Source organism: Eptatretus burgeri, chromosome 4 (assembly GCF_056783735.1).
Source record: "Eptatretus burgeri isolate ZD-2024b chromosome 4, Ebu_testis_v1, whole genome shotgun sequence".
Taxonomy (NCBI): Eukaryota; Metazoa; Chordata; class Myxini; order Myxiniformes; family Myxinidae; genus Eptatretus; species Eptatretus burgeri.
The window spans coordinates 112,811,310-112,828,423 of NC_140964.1; the positions used below are offsets into that span (position 1 = coordinate 112,811,310).

The 17,114-nt window shown below is 43.7% G+C and overlaps 1 protein-coding gene across 8 annotated transcripts in view; it reads right to left on the reverse strand.

The window, feature by feature from the left end:
- Window positions 1-17,114, reverse strand: part of LRP1 (LDL receptor related protein 1) — a 583,330-nt gene that overhangs the window by 34,611 nt on the left and 531,605 nt on the right. For all 8 annotated transcript variants that reach the window (XM_085879746.1, XM_085879744.1, XM_085879750.1 and 5 more), the window contains one exon: window positions 408-554. In XM_085879746.1, the coding sequence (XP_085735872.1) occupies window positions 408-554 (147 nt within the window). The remainder of the gene's footprint in view (window positions 1-407; window positions 555-17,114) is intronic.

Sequence of the window (17,114 nt, forward strand, 5' to 3'; positions counted from 1 at the left end):
TCTGCGATTGATGTCTCCCCCTTCCAATTTTGTTCACTTTCCATTCTGCTCTCACTCTTCCATGAGCTTTGACCATGTATAAAATAAAAAACCCCCAAAAACGTACTCTGTACATTTCTTTGGAGAATGATAATATACACAAAGCTATGGAAAAACGAACGCACACTCCAATGGCCAAAAAAATGTTCAAAGTAAGCTTAAACAGTCACATCATCCAACATTTTACAAAGACAATCCAAAAATTATTATCCATCCAGAAAAAGTGACAAAAACAAAAAACTGTGATGTGTAATTTATAAAAGTCGCACTGATGACATAATCATTGCTATGCAGACACCAATTAACATAATGACATCATTCGAAAACATTTCTCCATAAAATAAAGGATTCCAATGACAAAATGTTACCGCTTCCACAAGCTTGCTCGTCTGAGCCGCCGTCTTCACAGTCATCAAAGTGATCGCAAAGTAGGCGCAAGTTCACGCAGTGCTTCTTCCCACCAATACACTTGAACTCGTCCGATGTGCACATCCGGCGAACCGTCTCCTGGTGCTCTGCAGGTTTATAAGCAATGGAAATCATTGACATATTCATGTCTCAGCTGGTGATTACATCATGATTTGGATTCAAACGTACAAGGAATGATCCCACAAGAATAAGTTAACTTCTCTCCCAGTTTTTAACATGCAACGTCTTGGCTCGTCGAGCGAGGTGATACAGGGTAAAAAGGCATGCTGTGACGCTGGAGCAGTGGGGTCAAATAGGGATAAAAGAAGCAATGGAAAGAACGAAGAAGAAAGGAGGAAAGAGAAAAAGAGAAGAAACACAGTCACCTGTAAAAAAGAAGGTTGAGTGAGGAAGGGTTATGAGCAAAGAAAACATCTTCAGCAGGAATGGGGAAACGACATGAGATTGTGGTGCACTGCCTGATTGAGGTGCCTCCAGAAAGCATTCCAGAAACAGGAGAGAAGAGTAACAAAGGAGTGGAGATGGATGGAAAGTCTGGATTTGGGGAATTTCACCAGGAGAGGGTTACTTGAACAACTAGGGCATTCTGGAGGAGCTGGGGAGGAGCTGAACACAGAGGGGAGAGCAAGATTGACTGGAGGAGAGGTGGTTAAAAAAAAGTTGAGAAGCCACCGAACTATGTACCATATGACGGCAACAGGCCTTGAGCTTCGGGGCCTCATCGTGGAATATGCTAATAATACTGAGAGACAGATTCTACAGAGTTCAGGAAAGAAAGATGTGATGCTGGGACCCAATCACAATACTCTATTGAGTTATAGACAAAAGACTTGAAGGGTGTGAATAGGCCTGAAATTTTAAGGAATAATAACCAATGTCCATGACGTGCGATACGGTCGCTCCAAGCACTGGCACAGCACCCAAATGTCCATGTTTATCACCTTAATCCAGTGACTGGATGACTGGATCAAGATGTAACAGGGCAAGAGGAACAGTGGAGAGAGGAGGGTGTGGGGAGGGGACACCAACGCAACGTTTAAGGACAAGATAAAGGGAGATTTGGACAAACAATGGGTGTGGGGAGGAATGGGGGGCAGGAAAGAATGCATGGGGTGGACAGGATGGATGCAGAAGGTGACTCTCAGGAAGGAAAAACTGGAAACTTGGAAGGAAGAGGGCTTGGGGTGGGGAGAGTTAATGGGGGTAGAAAAGTTCATGGTTTTGGATTGGGGATGATCAGAGATGGTAGTTAACAGCTGTCTTGAAGATCTGTAGGGAAGAATGAGATTCCCTAAACAAGCAGGCACTCTCCACTCCTACAGGTGGAACAGGGAAGATAACTCTGACCTGTACTTTACTTTATCTCGATGGATGCAAATGATGTCGCCTGTATGAATCACAAGAGATCCTTTTTGATTTTTCACACCACCAGCTGTGTTGCACTGCTAATTTATCTGTTAGTAACATGGTAATTCCACAGAGACCAACTCATTTTCTAGAAACTGAGAATGCAAGTCCTCAATACCCCTGCTTTCAGCTGGATTTGAACCTTCAACCTCAGAGAAGCCAATCCAGCATTCGGATTACTGTTGAAATGATGGTTTGTGCTTTTGCTTGTTATACCTTAACATTTAAATATCTTAGCAATGGTGGTACTTTCTGCAAGTCATTTTTTTGTTAACAAATCCTAAGCTTGTGGTAGAAAAAGATGATGGAGCATGTATGAGAGCAACATACTGGAGGTGGTGGGAAGCAAGTGAACACAGAACAAGCAGGTGGATGGATGGATAGGCAACAACGGGGAATGATGCCTGCAGTTACTGTACGAGGAGGTGTTTAGAAGAGTGGGAATGGGGATGGTTAATGGTGGCAATAAGACCAACAAGGTTAATGGTTGGGATTTGACTGCTCTCGATGTTTTTTAAATCTCTTTTGTTACCTCTGCCACCGAAGGTGGTAGGAGGTTATGTTTTCACCCCAATTTGTCTGTTTGTGTGCAAGATATCTCATAAACTTGTGGACGGATCCGGATGAAACTTGGTGGGCAGGTTGGGTGTGTGATGAGGATGAATGAATTCGATTTTGATGAAGATCCGAATCCAGATCCAGATTCGAGATTTAAAAAATTTTTTAAAGCAATTCTTCACCATTGACAAATGGGACCAAAAACAATATAGACCACGATATTTCAAAACATTATTGGGCCTGATATGTACGACTGGATCAGCCATTGCGTGGCGGGGGTATGCACTCCACCGAGTATTCATCTCGTTCTCTTTGTAATTCTCCAAATCATTGGTGATATTCTGGAGAGAAAATAAATTTTCATGAGAATTTAAGAGTCAGTTGGTAAGACCGAGAGAAGTAGTTTGGTTTAGGCCTTCAATGCAACATTTCCATGCATATCTACAACCCGTAATAATGTTTTGAGGGGTTGTGAGGTGGAGAGTGTGTGATTTAGTTTTCAGGAGGGTAAAATGGCTTTGTTTTCAAAGAAAAATTAAAGTTTTATGAAAACCAGAAAACCATCATTACTTTGTTGTTTTTGCATTAAAGCAAATAATGCTGCAAAACACAGATAAATACTGAGAGAGGTAATTTGATTATATCACAAGTCGTGATTTTCCAAATTGTTGGTCTGACACATTTGGAGAAATCCGATCAAAATTTGGAAAAAAAAATGATTTGCGAGTCCCCAACATTATCTTCACTGGAAAGAAAACATTCTTAATACTACTAGTGCGGGCCCGTAGGTGCAGCTTTGTTCCTTCACTCATAAACGACGACTGGATTGGGGCATTATTTGAATTAGATCGGACCAACCGTATCATAAATGGCCATAACTTGGGAAACACCTGGGAAACATACTCAGGTCCCCAGCGTCAATTGTGACGTCATATCAAATGAAGAAGAAGAAGAATTGTGACCCCCCCTTCCCCCCTCTCTCCCCCATAGTCTCGCCCCTCCTCTCTCCTCCCTCCTCTCTCGCCCCTCTCTCTCGCCCCCACTCTCACCCCCCTCTCCCACCCCCTCTCTCGAATTGTGACGCCCCCTCTCTCTCGTCCCCTCTCGTCCCTTCTCTCTCGCCCCCCCCCAAACCTTAGGATTAATTAATAATTTGAACAATTAATTCAAACCTTGGGAAAAAACAACTTTCAAACCTTGGGAAACAGCTGAAACGGATGAAGAACGATATCAAACCTTGAAAAGGCACATTTTCCCAGCGTCAATTGTGACGTCATACCAAACGAATAAGAAGAAGAATTGTGACGTCAATTGTGAAAATAAATAAATAAACATCAATTGTGAAGTCATTCGTGACGTCATAGCACCGTGTCTTGTCATTGGTTGACAGATAAATACCCGTAACTTGGGAATCGCTTGTCCGATTAATATCAAACCTTGAAAAGGCACATACTCGGGTCCCCAGCGTCGATTGTGACGTCATACCTAACGAAGAAGAAGAATTGCGACGTCAATCGTGCAAAAAAAAACAAAAAATAAATAAATACACATTAATTGTGACGTCATTCGTGACATCATAGCACCGTGTCCTGTCATTGGTTGACAGATAAATGGCCGTAACTTGGGAACCGCTCGTCCGATTAATATCAAACCTTGAAAAGGCACATACTCGGGTCCCCAGTGTCGATTGTGACATCATACCTAACGAAGAAGAAGAAGAATTGCGACGTCAATCGTGCAAAAACAAAACAAAAAATAAATAAATAAATACACATTAATTGTGACGTCATTCGTGACATCATAGCACCGTATCCTGTCATTGGTTGACAGATAAATGGCCGTAACTTGGGAACCGTTCGTCTGATTAATATCAAACCTTGAAAAGGCACATCCGCGCGGCCCCGGCAATATTCCTGGCAAGTTTCAATCAGATCAGACCAGCGGTTGTCGAGAAACGGCGGTCGCTCGCGCGCGCGCACACACACACACACACACACACACACACACACACACACACACACACACACACACACACACACACACACACACACACACACACACACACACACATACACTGCTGGAATTATAGATAGATAACAAATCAATTTAACTGCTTCTCCAGCATATCAAAATCTGCATTATCACACTACTGTGAACAGCAAACCAAACGAGGATATGTGGTACGCATTCTGAGATACGACAAGAAACATTAGCAAACCGCCCAAAATCAAGTTTTTACCAAAAATGCAAAATATGGTCACAGCATCAATGTTTTTAGCATAAATAACTTGACAACCACAATGTTACTGGAAAAAATGTACAAGATAAATCCCTGTTCTTCATTGCATGGCCCGCGAGCCACTGGCTCTCGTGACAAATGGTGGCCTAAAGTGCGGCCCCTGATGCACGGCTGATAATAAACAAATGTGAAAACACCCCCATCATAATCCACCATAACTGCTATCAAATTGACTCAATGGGTTAAAATGAGTGTTCCAATGCGAAGAGGAAAAGGAAGAACTACGATAACATCAGTAGATGGCACTATGCAAACAACTATGCTTACAACCCAGTAATCACAACAACAACAACAACAACAACAACAACAACAACAACAACAACAACAAAAGAGTACGTAGAGGCGGAACCTAATAGCAGCCATTTTGGAGTACTGCAGGCGGTGTGGCGGCTCTCACACTGATGTATTAGCGGCAAAAGTGGCCACCCTCTTAAAAATAGTGAATATCACTGAGATAAGGCCCAATGCAGGGAAGTGTGAGCCACGGTGTTTCAGGGAACCCTCATTGTAGAAAGTGATCAGTGTGCCTAAATAGTTTACTAAACAAAATTTTGGAGGAGATATTATAAACAAGCGTTTGAAAATCTATAAAAAAAATGTATGGTCTTCCTGGTCTATGTTGAGTCCTTCATGCGCTCACTCTGGGGAATTTGTAATGAAGTTGTCAATAAGGGCCTGTTTTTTATTTTCACATTTGTAAATTAATGATATTTCTTGTAGGGCTGACATAATTATTTCCATTGTTTATGCTAGTCTTGGTTCCCAGTATGACAAATAGCCCCAATATTATTTGAAAATAGAATTGGATCAACTCGAAATAGGTCTATCCATGTGAACTGACGGAAAACGTCGAAATTGACAATTTTCACACTAGAAGGCTCTTATTGGTGCCTATAAATTCCCTTGAGTCCAATCCGATAGAAAATAAATATTTTTTCTAATGATATTGCTTGAAGGTTTCTTCGAGTAAAAGTAAACTTTCATGCTAGGTACCGTCAGGATTAGGGAACTGATATGACTCGGCTTGCAAATTGGGTTTGGCCAGTGAAAATCTCCACCAGTACGTCACATTTTGCATTTCAGTCAATAGTTTAGACTAATAACATGGAAATTCAATTGTTGTTGGTTATACTGTATACTCAAATACAATGGGAGTGATTAATCTGACCAAGTTCATTCCCTTATTCCCCCTATTCGTGAAAATATCTTCCGATGAAAATTTCTCCACCGGTCCGTCACATTTTCAGAAAGGTGATTTTTTTTCTGTGTAATTCATGTTATTTTCCATAATAAATGCTTTTGATTATATTACTAAGCTTACTGATAGCATTGATGCAGTATTATATTCAGGTTATCATTTCTGAACAATTTTGGGTTTTTGACCCTTCAAATGACAGTCATCGATGAGCTGACAGTCATTTTAAACAATGGTTCACATAGCATGATGAAACAATGGTACAAGCTATAAAACCCCGAAACTACAATGTTTTTGTCCTGGACCAATCATTAGAGCTGACTTTGCTGTTGTTTGAGCTGAAAACTTGCGTGTCAGCCTGACCAAATCAAAAAATCCTTCCCTATTTTGAAAATGATAACATTTTGTGATGACCAATCCTTTTTATAAACTTTTTTTTGCAAAATGTTCAGTGAATCTTGGATTTTTTTTATGCTGCAACAACTTCACTGTACATGAAAATTGATTTTTTTTCACGACTTCTGAAACAATTTGGCTCACACTTAGCTGCTTTGACCCATAAATCATTACAAGTGTCATGAGTGCGACATGACACGCACGTCCCCATGACATGTGATGTGAATTATTATTATTTATTTCACTTATTTAAGTCTTGAGATGGAGTACAGCTTGCACCTTGTTGATGTAGTGCCTTTAAAACGTTCCACGCAGTGATCAATTGGAAACAATTTTCTGTCAAAAATCAAGTGGAGATGCATCATCTAAAAGCCAGAAAGCAAGGTATCGAAAGGGTACAGAAAGTATTTGAAATATGACGACACCATAAAAGTGCAGGTGATGAGACACACTGGTACCTGCAACCTCATGTATGAGATTTAGCATCGAAAGAACCAGTTGGTATAAGAGGTGTTGTGTATCCTTCACTGGCAAATATAATTTGTGATGCAAAAAAACAAAAAACATCAGTGCGGCTGACAAACAGAGAAACCATCCACTTCAGCTGAAATGATGTGATGATGACCTCGTGTTACGGTACCAATAACCAAAAGAGAAGTGCGGATGGTAGACTTTGGAAAATGCATCTTTTGTCAATCTCGTATAACAAACCACCAAGTATAGTCTTTGGAAGTCGACAGAGCATTCAAAAAAGTCACAAAACAAAATCATATCCTAATAGGTCGTTTTGGTGAAAATGACCGAATCGCCGATGAAGCTCACGACCATAAATCCTGCAAATATCAAGGTGACAAGAATCAAACAGCAGGGATAACATTACAAGCAGAAATACAAGTGGAGCGTGCCTTCGACAGAGCATGGTCCCAATTAGTAGGGTTTCTTGATTTTGGGTTCAGACAAGGTCACATCTTTCCCATCCACATGGATGCCATGAATATGACCAAATTGTTTCTTCATGCAACAATGACAATCAAAATGTAAGATCCTGCACATTGAAGATGAAACTACAAAACCATGATGATGATACCATCCTATTTCAGAATCAGCGTAACCCAAAGCAGCCAAGTTTGGTTCTCCCTGCCTGGAGTTCTGATTTTAGTGTGGATGCTCTGAAAGATTCTGCTTCGGCACAGGAAGAAGAGCCATGTGGAACTGTTGGTGCATTTGGGCCACACAGGCACTTATTACAGTCACTCCATCAGGTTGCAACCAAATTGTGACGTGATCTGTTGGATACCCCTGGACTAGATGGATATAATATCAACCAAAGTGATGTGGAATCCGGTATATCCGATAGTTCGTATACTCTACTGAAGTGGATATTGTCCGATGGTGAAGATAAAGCTCTACATGCTGGTATTGCGTAGGGTGAAGACTCTCAAATTCGTCAGAAAATTCTCACCGTTGGGCAAGATGTTGTTGTTTGTCTTTCAGCTGCTCCCATTAGGGGTCGCCACAGCGGATCATCCGTTATGATCCACATACTGATTTTGGCATAGGTTTTACGCCGGATGCCCTTCCTGACGCAACCCTGGTCGCCTCTTACGACACAGGGATATGGATTGGGTTTCACCATGATTCCGGGCTGCCCTACATCCTCTTATAGCGCAGCCCAGTGCAGAGCGCCCGTCCTCAAGCGATCCTCCAACCCATGCCTCCGAGTAGCCGGATTACAGGCGCATGCCACTACGCCCGGTATACCGTTGGGCAAGATATAGTCTATTATTCTCCAAGAGGGGGAAAAAAACACACACACACACCAAAGCAGATAGCCCCAGAGTTCTTGGCTCACCATGTGACAAGATGTGGATTACCGTTGTGCCAGTGGTGATAGTATTGGCTATGATATGCTTCTATATATAGATACATCCATAACCATTACACAGATTCAACATTTTCTAGAAACCAACATTATTATTTTTTGTATACATTGCGAAGCTTCAGGGATGAGAAGAAGTCTCAGGGAAGCTAGAGAAGAAAGAAATGGAACGAAATGGGAAGAGGGGAACACCAACAGTAGAGTAGACGTGAGATTGATATGAAGGGGAGGGGGAGAAGGACACATGGAGTGAACGAGTTGCACACAAGCTGACAAGAAAGGGGAAAGCGGGGATGAAACAGATAAAGAACAAACCAATTGACAAACGAAAAGAGGTGAGGGGGGAGGGGTTCACGGGGACAGCGGGGGGGATCACAAATACCTAGAAAAAGGGAGTGCTTGAGAATGAGGTCTTTTGGGGTAGAAGAGATCATATGGTGTTCATCCCTCAAAATGTACATGAGTGGAAGTTTGTTCAGTTTGCTGAGGGCAACCATGATATGATAGAAGAGACCCTTGATGGAAAGGGGCCATTTCATGTCATCCAGATGGCAATATTTCAGTACGGATCAGTGAAGGAAAAGCAAGAACAAGCGAAGACAGTGTACATTCAGTCCATCATTGGTTATCTGCCAATTATCCCAGCATCTGCACATGAGATGGACACAATGGTGACTGTGTCATTCTGATGCAAGAACATTGCCAAGAAAAACTCCATAGATCAAGTACATTATTTACAGTTGACCAGGCCCTGTATTCAAGTGAAATAACTTGTATGGCCCTGCCCTGACAAACTTTTTGACGCTATCGTGACATTGGGCAGTTTCCATATTGCGATGAACTATCTGGGGGTCATAGCTAAACATTTCACAGACTCAGGCCTGACTAATGTTTGGATCATATTTGATGCATTTAACAAATCTTCTGCAGAGATGATGATGATGAAGGAATCGTTTTGGAATAGGGCAGTTCGTTGTACATGTACAAGCTGATGTACAAAGCACTCCAACAATTGCTTTCGGAGACATTCCGCCTCTGGCAGCAAAACAAGAGGCATCCAGCATAATGAGATTGCAAACTCCGTAAAAGTGTACTTGCAGAAGCACTCTGCCAGAGCAAAACATAGGTTGATATTAAGAATGCACATGGCAAACTATTGACACATGATTGGTTTTACCTCTGACTTTTCTTTTTTGTATACAATGTCGAGGCTCGTATAAGAGCTAACGCACAAAACGTACAACAAGGAGAGCAGGAGACAAAAGGGTGGGAGAGGGAAGCACAAAACAGTGGGGAACAGAAGCATTAGGATATCTGTGGAAGGGAGAGGGATGGGGCAGGGTATACATTGTAAACAAGCTGGACACTACAGGGACTTTCAAGTCCTTACTGATAGGGACTTTCAGGAAGGAAAGCAGGGAATTTGAAGGAGGTGGGTTTGGGGTGGATTAATGTGGGTAGAAAAGATTGTGGTTTTGGATGGGGGAAGATAAGAGATGGTGGGGAGCAGCTGTTTTGAAGACCTAGAGGGAAGAAAGGGATTTAAGAGAGTGTGGGAGTTTGTTCCAAAGGCAGGAAAAAAGAGGAAAGAAAGAGTGAAGGTGAGCAGTGATTCTTGATTTTGGTAGTTTTACAAGAAGGGGGTTGCTGGTGGACCTTGAGTGCCCTGCGGAAATATGGGGAGGGGCGTTGGGGGGGTGAGGCCGGAGAGGAAATGATAGAAGACAGAAGGACCACCGACCTGCCTGCACTGAGAAAGTGAGAGACCCAAAGATTCAGCCTCATCGTGGGAGATACCAATGATCCTAAATGTCTTGGTTTACACAGTGTGCAACTGAGAAAGATGAGAGGCAGGAGACCAGCCCAGAGGGGAGAGCAATACTCCATCAGGCTGCAGATGAAAGCTTTGCATGTGGTCAGGAGCTCAGATGTGCCAAGGAAGGACTTCGCATGATGGAGGATGCCCAGTCAGCGACTCGCTTTGGAGGCCAGTTTGGAAATGTAGCTTTCCCAGGAAAGATCATGGCAGATAGGGAGACCCAGAAGCTTTAATGAAAGGACTTCTTCAAGTGGATTGTTGAGAAAGTAGATGGGGTTTTTTTTTTCCAGATTGTCCTTTTGAAGAGACATATAATAGTGAGAGTGTGAGATTTCAGTGACTTCCTCCAGATTCAGGCTGACAACTCCACTTTCATGTTTTGGAAACAATTTCTTGACTTTCTGGAAAAGTTCCTCCTCTTTATCAGAGCTGAAATACTGGGATATTAGGAGTTAATCTTAGCTGCATTCCAGATGATGATGCCCCTAATGGTTCTGTATGATCGTACCATATACACCTATTGGGGAAGTCCACCTCATTGACATGATGAAGCTGAAGGATACTGCCCGCACCAGAGGTACACCAGGAATTCAAGGCTGGACATTTTGTCATCAAGGAAACAGAAGGATCATTCAACCAAGTATCAACAGACATGGCCTAAGAACACTTAAAGCATATGTGCAAGTCAGCGGGTGTATTCGTGGGTATTACACAAACCGCACTGGACAGATGGATGCTAACATGCCGTGACTGAGCACAACTTAAACAGGACTCATGCACATTGGTCCAGTAACTCCATGCACAGTAAACCATGCACATTGGTCATTGGTCCAGACCTAACTGGTCCAGTAAAGAACCAGTAACTCATCAAAAAAAGAAACCACAAACACAAAAGGAAAAGCTTCGCTTCCAAATGAAGAGAGATGAAGACAATGTTTAAAAAAATAAAGATCATGAAGAAACTTCATGATTTAAATTAGTTGAGCAAGATAAAAAAAAATCACCTCATCTGCATCTCAACAAATCATGTGGTTCCGTGAGACACAGCTCAAGAACTATTATCTGCAAATCCCAGAAGCACCAAGTTATTGTTAGACGCCATTGAGGATCATCTGAGTGAGAATGCTTCGATAAGTCTGCATGACAGAACTCCAGAGAATAAGGTGAAGCCATTTTCTCCATTATATAGCACTCAGACGTCAAGCCAACCAACCGAGCAAAGCACGTTCGAATATTGCTGTAATCTCTTCCGATGATTACCGAGTGCAGCCCAAAGCAGTGGAGAAGTGATTTTACCAAATCTACTTAGGGAAGGGCTGTCCACAGATTCCAAGGTCTCTATTAACTTTGGATGATAAACTTCGAACTACGAACAAAGGAGCACTGCCTCACAGGCTTGTGGATTCTCATGCAGTAAACAAGCTCCTTACAACAACTGAAACAACGTGTGTCATTACTGACAGTACGGCTCTCATGCAAGCCATCGGCAAACCGAAGAAGGCCGCAACGTTCAGGAATTTGATAGATGTTTTCACGAAAAAAAAGAAAGAAATGTCCTGGAGATATTAAAGGGAAGCTGCACAAATGCCGACATTGATTTCGGTACTAATGATAAAAATAGCTCTGCAAAGCGGGCGTAACCCCTCAACCCATGCATTGTAAAAGGAAGCAGTGATATCACGATGATGCAGTCAGTTGGAGCACGTTGGACGTCATATCGAAAATCAATCAGACTTCAAGATGGCTACCGTGGCGGCTCGTGAAAGTCGCAGCGCGCCCATTTTCGAAAGGAACCTTCCTCTCCTCAACTCCAACACACACCCTGCAAAAATGGATTTAATCGGACAAGGTGTTCTCCTCGAAAATGACAGAAACCAAAAGTTGACAGACGGACGCCCGGACAACGCCTGTGACGACAATACCCCTTTTTCAGCCCAATTCGGGCTGAGGGGTAAAAAGCAGTGAAATCAGCCACACAAATGAAACGGAATGATCGATTCAAGAAAATCCAATGAATGATCGATCATCATAGCGAAGTCCTTCCACCATATACATTGTCCAACTTCATTGGGAAAACGATAACGAGCAGAACTTGCTGCAGTTCCCGACCACGGAATTGCATAGAAAAGCAGAGAACCTCACGGTTGTTGTTGCTGGAAAGCCCAAGAACCACGAGGAAGTTTTCGCATCCCTTGGTCAATCCACACAGCGGCTCCATTTGAGATCGTCGCATGAGGAGGCTGATATCAGAATTATTACCTTCGCATTCTGCGAAAGGTTATGTTTTGGTCGGCGTGGATTTATTTATTTATTTATTTGTAATCTTGTGATTCGTAGAACTCAAAAAGTATTAAACCGAATTGCATGAAATTTGGTGGGATGATTGGTTATTAGCCAGGAAGCATTCGATTAGATTTTGGGATCGTTCGGGTCAAAGGTCAAGGTCAAGGTCACGAAAAGGTCAAAATCGTCTTTTTACAATAACACGGTCAATTTTTATTCAATTTGCATGCAACTAACGCCAAAATGTTCAGAATTCAACGCCTCATCTTGTGATATGCAATATGACACAATGACGCCCATATTCTTGTTACCGGTTAGGGGTCAAAGGTCAGGGGGGTCACGACCTTGAAAAATATGCGGTTTTTGTCATAATGCAGTCAATTCTTGTCCGCTTTACATGAACCCAGCACCAAAATGTTCAGAATTTAATGCCCAATCTTGTGACACAATGACGTCAGAACACATGTCACCGGTTGGGGTAAAATGTCGGGGGGGGGGTCACGCCCTTGAAAAATATGCGGTTTTCAGCATAACTCAGTCAATTCTTATTCGATTTGCATGAAACCAGCATCAAACGAGATTACCTTCTCTTGTTGAAACATTGTATTCACCGAGCTTGCGAGTGAAGACTCGCCAAAACGACGTGAGTTGATTGTTGTTTAGTCCGTAGCCCCCGAAAGTCGGGGGGGGGGTCATGACATTATAGATATGTGGTTTGTGTCATAAGACCATTCATATGAAACCAGTTCCACACACTCATACCAAGAACAAAAAAGTAGTGGCGGTGAAGGTATGCGCTCTATGAGTGCCCGTTCTAGTTTTACATGTCTTAGATGCGTCAGAGTGAGTGTGATTGAATAACTGTTCACAGCAAAGATACTGATGTACTAGTTTTGTTGGTACATCATAAACATTGATTTTCCTCTGACCCGAGAATGGAACAGGTAAACTTGACTTGGAAAGAGATGAGAAATTTGTCATTAAGTTGTACTACCCATCATCAAGTGCTACAAATATCAATTCCCTTCGGAAGGAAATGTTTCTTAGAGTCTCAGACTTGGGCAAACTTCCACCAACACAAGATGCACTTAAACAACAGCTACTCCGGGAATTGACACAAGTTTTTCACACATAGCATTACCTGATTCACCATGAGCGGATGATTATGGGTTGAAGTCTAACCAGCAGACTATGCAGGCCATTATGATCAAATGCAAGCTGATGCCCATTTTATGTCCAGAGTTATTGAAATGGAAGTGTACGACTAGCAAATGCTCTTGGTCGTGATGTGATTGTGTCAGGAATAACTTGGGATGCTCATTAAGATTCATATGGGTGGTCACGTGTCTCAACAGGAGCAATCTACACATGCCAGCAGACGAGACTGATTCGCATAATGACTCAGGCTATAACATTAGAGGACAATTAACCAATGGCGATATTATATGTGGCATCTGCACAGCGTAGTGTCATGTAATGTAACTCAAGTGATACTTATAAGAAATGTCATTATTTGTTCATTTTCTCAGTGGAATAAAAAAAAAACGCTGATGCCATGAATAAACTGGCAATCCTTATTATTGTTTTGAAAATGTTTTGCATATTTCGTCCAAGTTTAATCTAGGGGAGTGGGATAACGTTTTATGCGATATCTCAGACACAAAACCAGATCCCCCAATATGTTATGATTAAAAAAAAAATTGCATGCAGTGAAGGCTCAGGGAAGAGCGAGGATACTGCAGGGATCAAGACGTAACAGAACAAAATAAACAGGAGACAGATAGAGAGAGAGAGAGAGAGAGAGAGAGAGAGAGAGAGAGAGAGAGAGAGAGAGAGAGAGAGAGAGAGAGAGAGAGAGAGAGAGAGAGAGAGAGAGAGAGAGAGAGAGAGAGAGAGAGAGAGAGAGAGAGAGAGAGAGAGAGAGAGAGAGAGAGAGAGAGAGAGAGAGAGAGAGAGAGAGAGAGAGAGAGAGAGAGTTAGAGAGATAGAGAGATAGAGAGATAGAGAGATAGAGAGATATAGAGATATAGAGATATAGAGATATAGAGATATAGAGATATAGAGATATAGAGATATAGAGATATAGAGATATAGAGATATTGAGATATTGAAATAGAGAGAGAGAGAGAGAGAGAGAGAGATATAGAGATAGAGATAGAGATAGAGATATATATATATATATATATATATATATATATATATATATATATATATATTATTACGTTTCAGGGGGAGTATGCATTCAAAGGGTAATTAGGATGTTTAATTAGGTATGCCATGCTGTTCGAGTTTACCAGGATCTCGATGTAATAAGTAGCAATTCAGTGGTGATAAGTTGTCTAGTAAATGTCCATTTCTTCAAGGGGGAAATGATAATTGTCACGTAATTAGATAGGGAGACGGGATAGGGTAAGTGTGTCTGCGTAAACCCTGTTAGTATTCCCTGGAGGCTTGCCGTGACGTCACAGGACAGTGCTGCGGATTGCTCCGCCCCGTGATCACGATTGGCGGAAGGCGACGGCGGAGGGCCAATAAAACAGCTCGATTGGAAGTGACGAGGACTCAAGGATAAAAAGGTTCTGTTAGGGGAAAAGGGGGGGAAGGAAGAAGATCGGTAAAGAAAAACCGTTTTTGGTGGAGGCTGTTGTGCTGGAAGCGTGCTGTTTTGTTGCGCTGATTCGATCCTGGATTCATCGTGTCTCGTGGCCTTGCTGTGCCTCGTTCCTCACCTCGGTTGGCTCTGGGGTTCTGCTGGCTCGGAGTACGGGGTCGAACGGCGGGCGGACCTGCCTCCCTCTCCTGCTCGCAACTTGGCGCCAGAACAGGCTCCCTGGCGGCTGTGGGCGGACTTGCGCCGACACCAGGAGGTCGACAGCACCACGGTGTCTCCTGCCCCTGACGAGCACAACGCCAGCTCGTCCGACGCCAATCCAGGGACTGTTGCGTCTACACCACGGGCCAGCCTGACCACCAGGACCAGCTACGTTTTGTGTGTGTGTGTGTGTGTGTGTGTGTGTGTGTGTGTGTGTGTGTGTGTGTGTGTGTGTGTGTGTGTGTGTGTGTGTGTACCTGGCACCTTAGAGGGTTTGAGATTTGTATATCCATTGGAATTGTTTGTGTTTTCCCCACGCCCGAACCCACACCACCATCCCGTCGAATTGCCCCAGATCCCTCCTCTTGTCGAGTCTTATTGTTTCTGGTTAGAGAAGATTTCTGGGCCCAGAAGATCCTGCGGGAAGAGGTGAATCGGTCCATTCAACGTTTAGAACAGGAGGAAAAATTGACCCATGAGACCCTCACCACAAAACATCTTTGGCCACAGTGGGCTCCGAAATTGGATACGCAGCCACAAGGGTGTTTGATCCCTGGGCTGGATTCGGACAAAGGAGAAACTGGGAAGCGGGCCACCGTAAAAGTGATCCCCCTGGTAAATTTTGATGGGTCAGGGAGCCTTGAAGCTTTTCTGACGCAATTTGAGTGTATTTCCCGACTAAACGGGTGGAATGAGCGGGAACGTACAGGGAATTTGGTGGCAACGTTGCGGGGACCAGCCGCAGATGTGTTAAACGTGATCGCGGAGGGGATGTTGACCAGCTCCCACATTTGCGAGGCGTTGAGCCGTCGGTTTGGGTTCGCAGCGAACTGTGATCTGGTGCGGGCCCAGCTCCAGCACCGCAGATTAAAGCCGGGTGAGACAGTGCAGGAGCTGGCACAGGACATTTACCAATCAGTCAGGATCGCGTATCGGGACCTTCCAGTGGAGGCATGGGACAGACTGGCACTAGAGAAATTTTTAGCTGCTCTTCCGGACCCTGAGGTCCGAGCACTAGTGGAGTTACAGGATCCACCCACAGTTCACCGAGCGGCTGAGTGCGCAGCCAGGCTGGCCTCGTGGAGGCGGCCGGGTCGGGTGCCAGAGAGGCCATCGGTGACGGTCCGACAGGCGGAGATTCAGGATCAAGGAGAGGGGCTGGGAGAAATTGGCATTACCCAAATGTTTCAGGAAATTTGCCAGAAACTGTCAAGTTTGTTAAGGGGTAATTCGGTAGTTGGTGCGCCAAACCGGCGGGGTCCAGCCCAGCCAATAGAGCAATTCGATTATGGCCGAGGGGGTCCGGAACCGGAAGAGACATTACACCGATACCCACAGGGGCCTTTTATGGGGAGTTGTTTCCGGTGCGGGTGAAGAGGACACATGCAACGATATTGCCGGTACCCGGCGATGGAGGGACCCTCCAATAGACTTTTAGACTCGGAGAGGATGAATCCTCCTGCTGAACCGCCAGGTCTATCCGAGATGCCCTTTCATAGGTCGGGTCCGGAGATCACTGTCGGGGGTCGGGAAGACTAGATCGGGCTGAGCATATAGGGCCATGCTTGGCTGGTGAGATTGTGGAGAAGTGCCTCCTTTGGTGGAAAAAAGTGAATTGTGGGAAAATTTGCATGGGTTTGTAAGTTCTGCTGGGTTTTAGAGTGACAATCGGGACAGTGGGTAATTGGTAACAAAGCGGGCACAAGTGGCTGTCTAATGGCTGGTGCGTGGATTGGGTGAGGAGAAGTGCTGTGTGAGTTGTTTCACGTTAAGAAGTGAAATGTATGGTGCACACATTGATTTTTTTATTGGACATGGTGTGGTAACAGGGAAGGTCATGGTCGGTGAAGTGTTAGAAATTTAGGTGACACATGTAAGGCCGATGGGTTGGGGGAGTCATGTGGGTTTTGTGGGTGGGGATGATGTGCTTGTCCGCAGGGATTGCTGAAGCTCACGGTGAACGGGAATTGCGACCCCCTTCAAGGAGATTCACCCCTG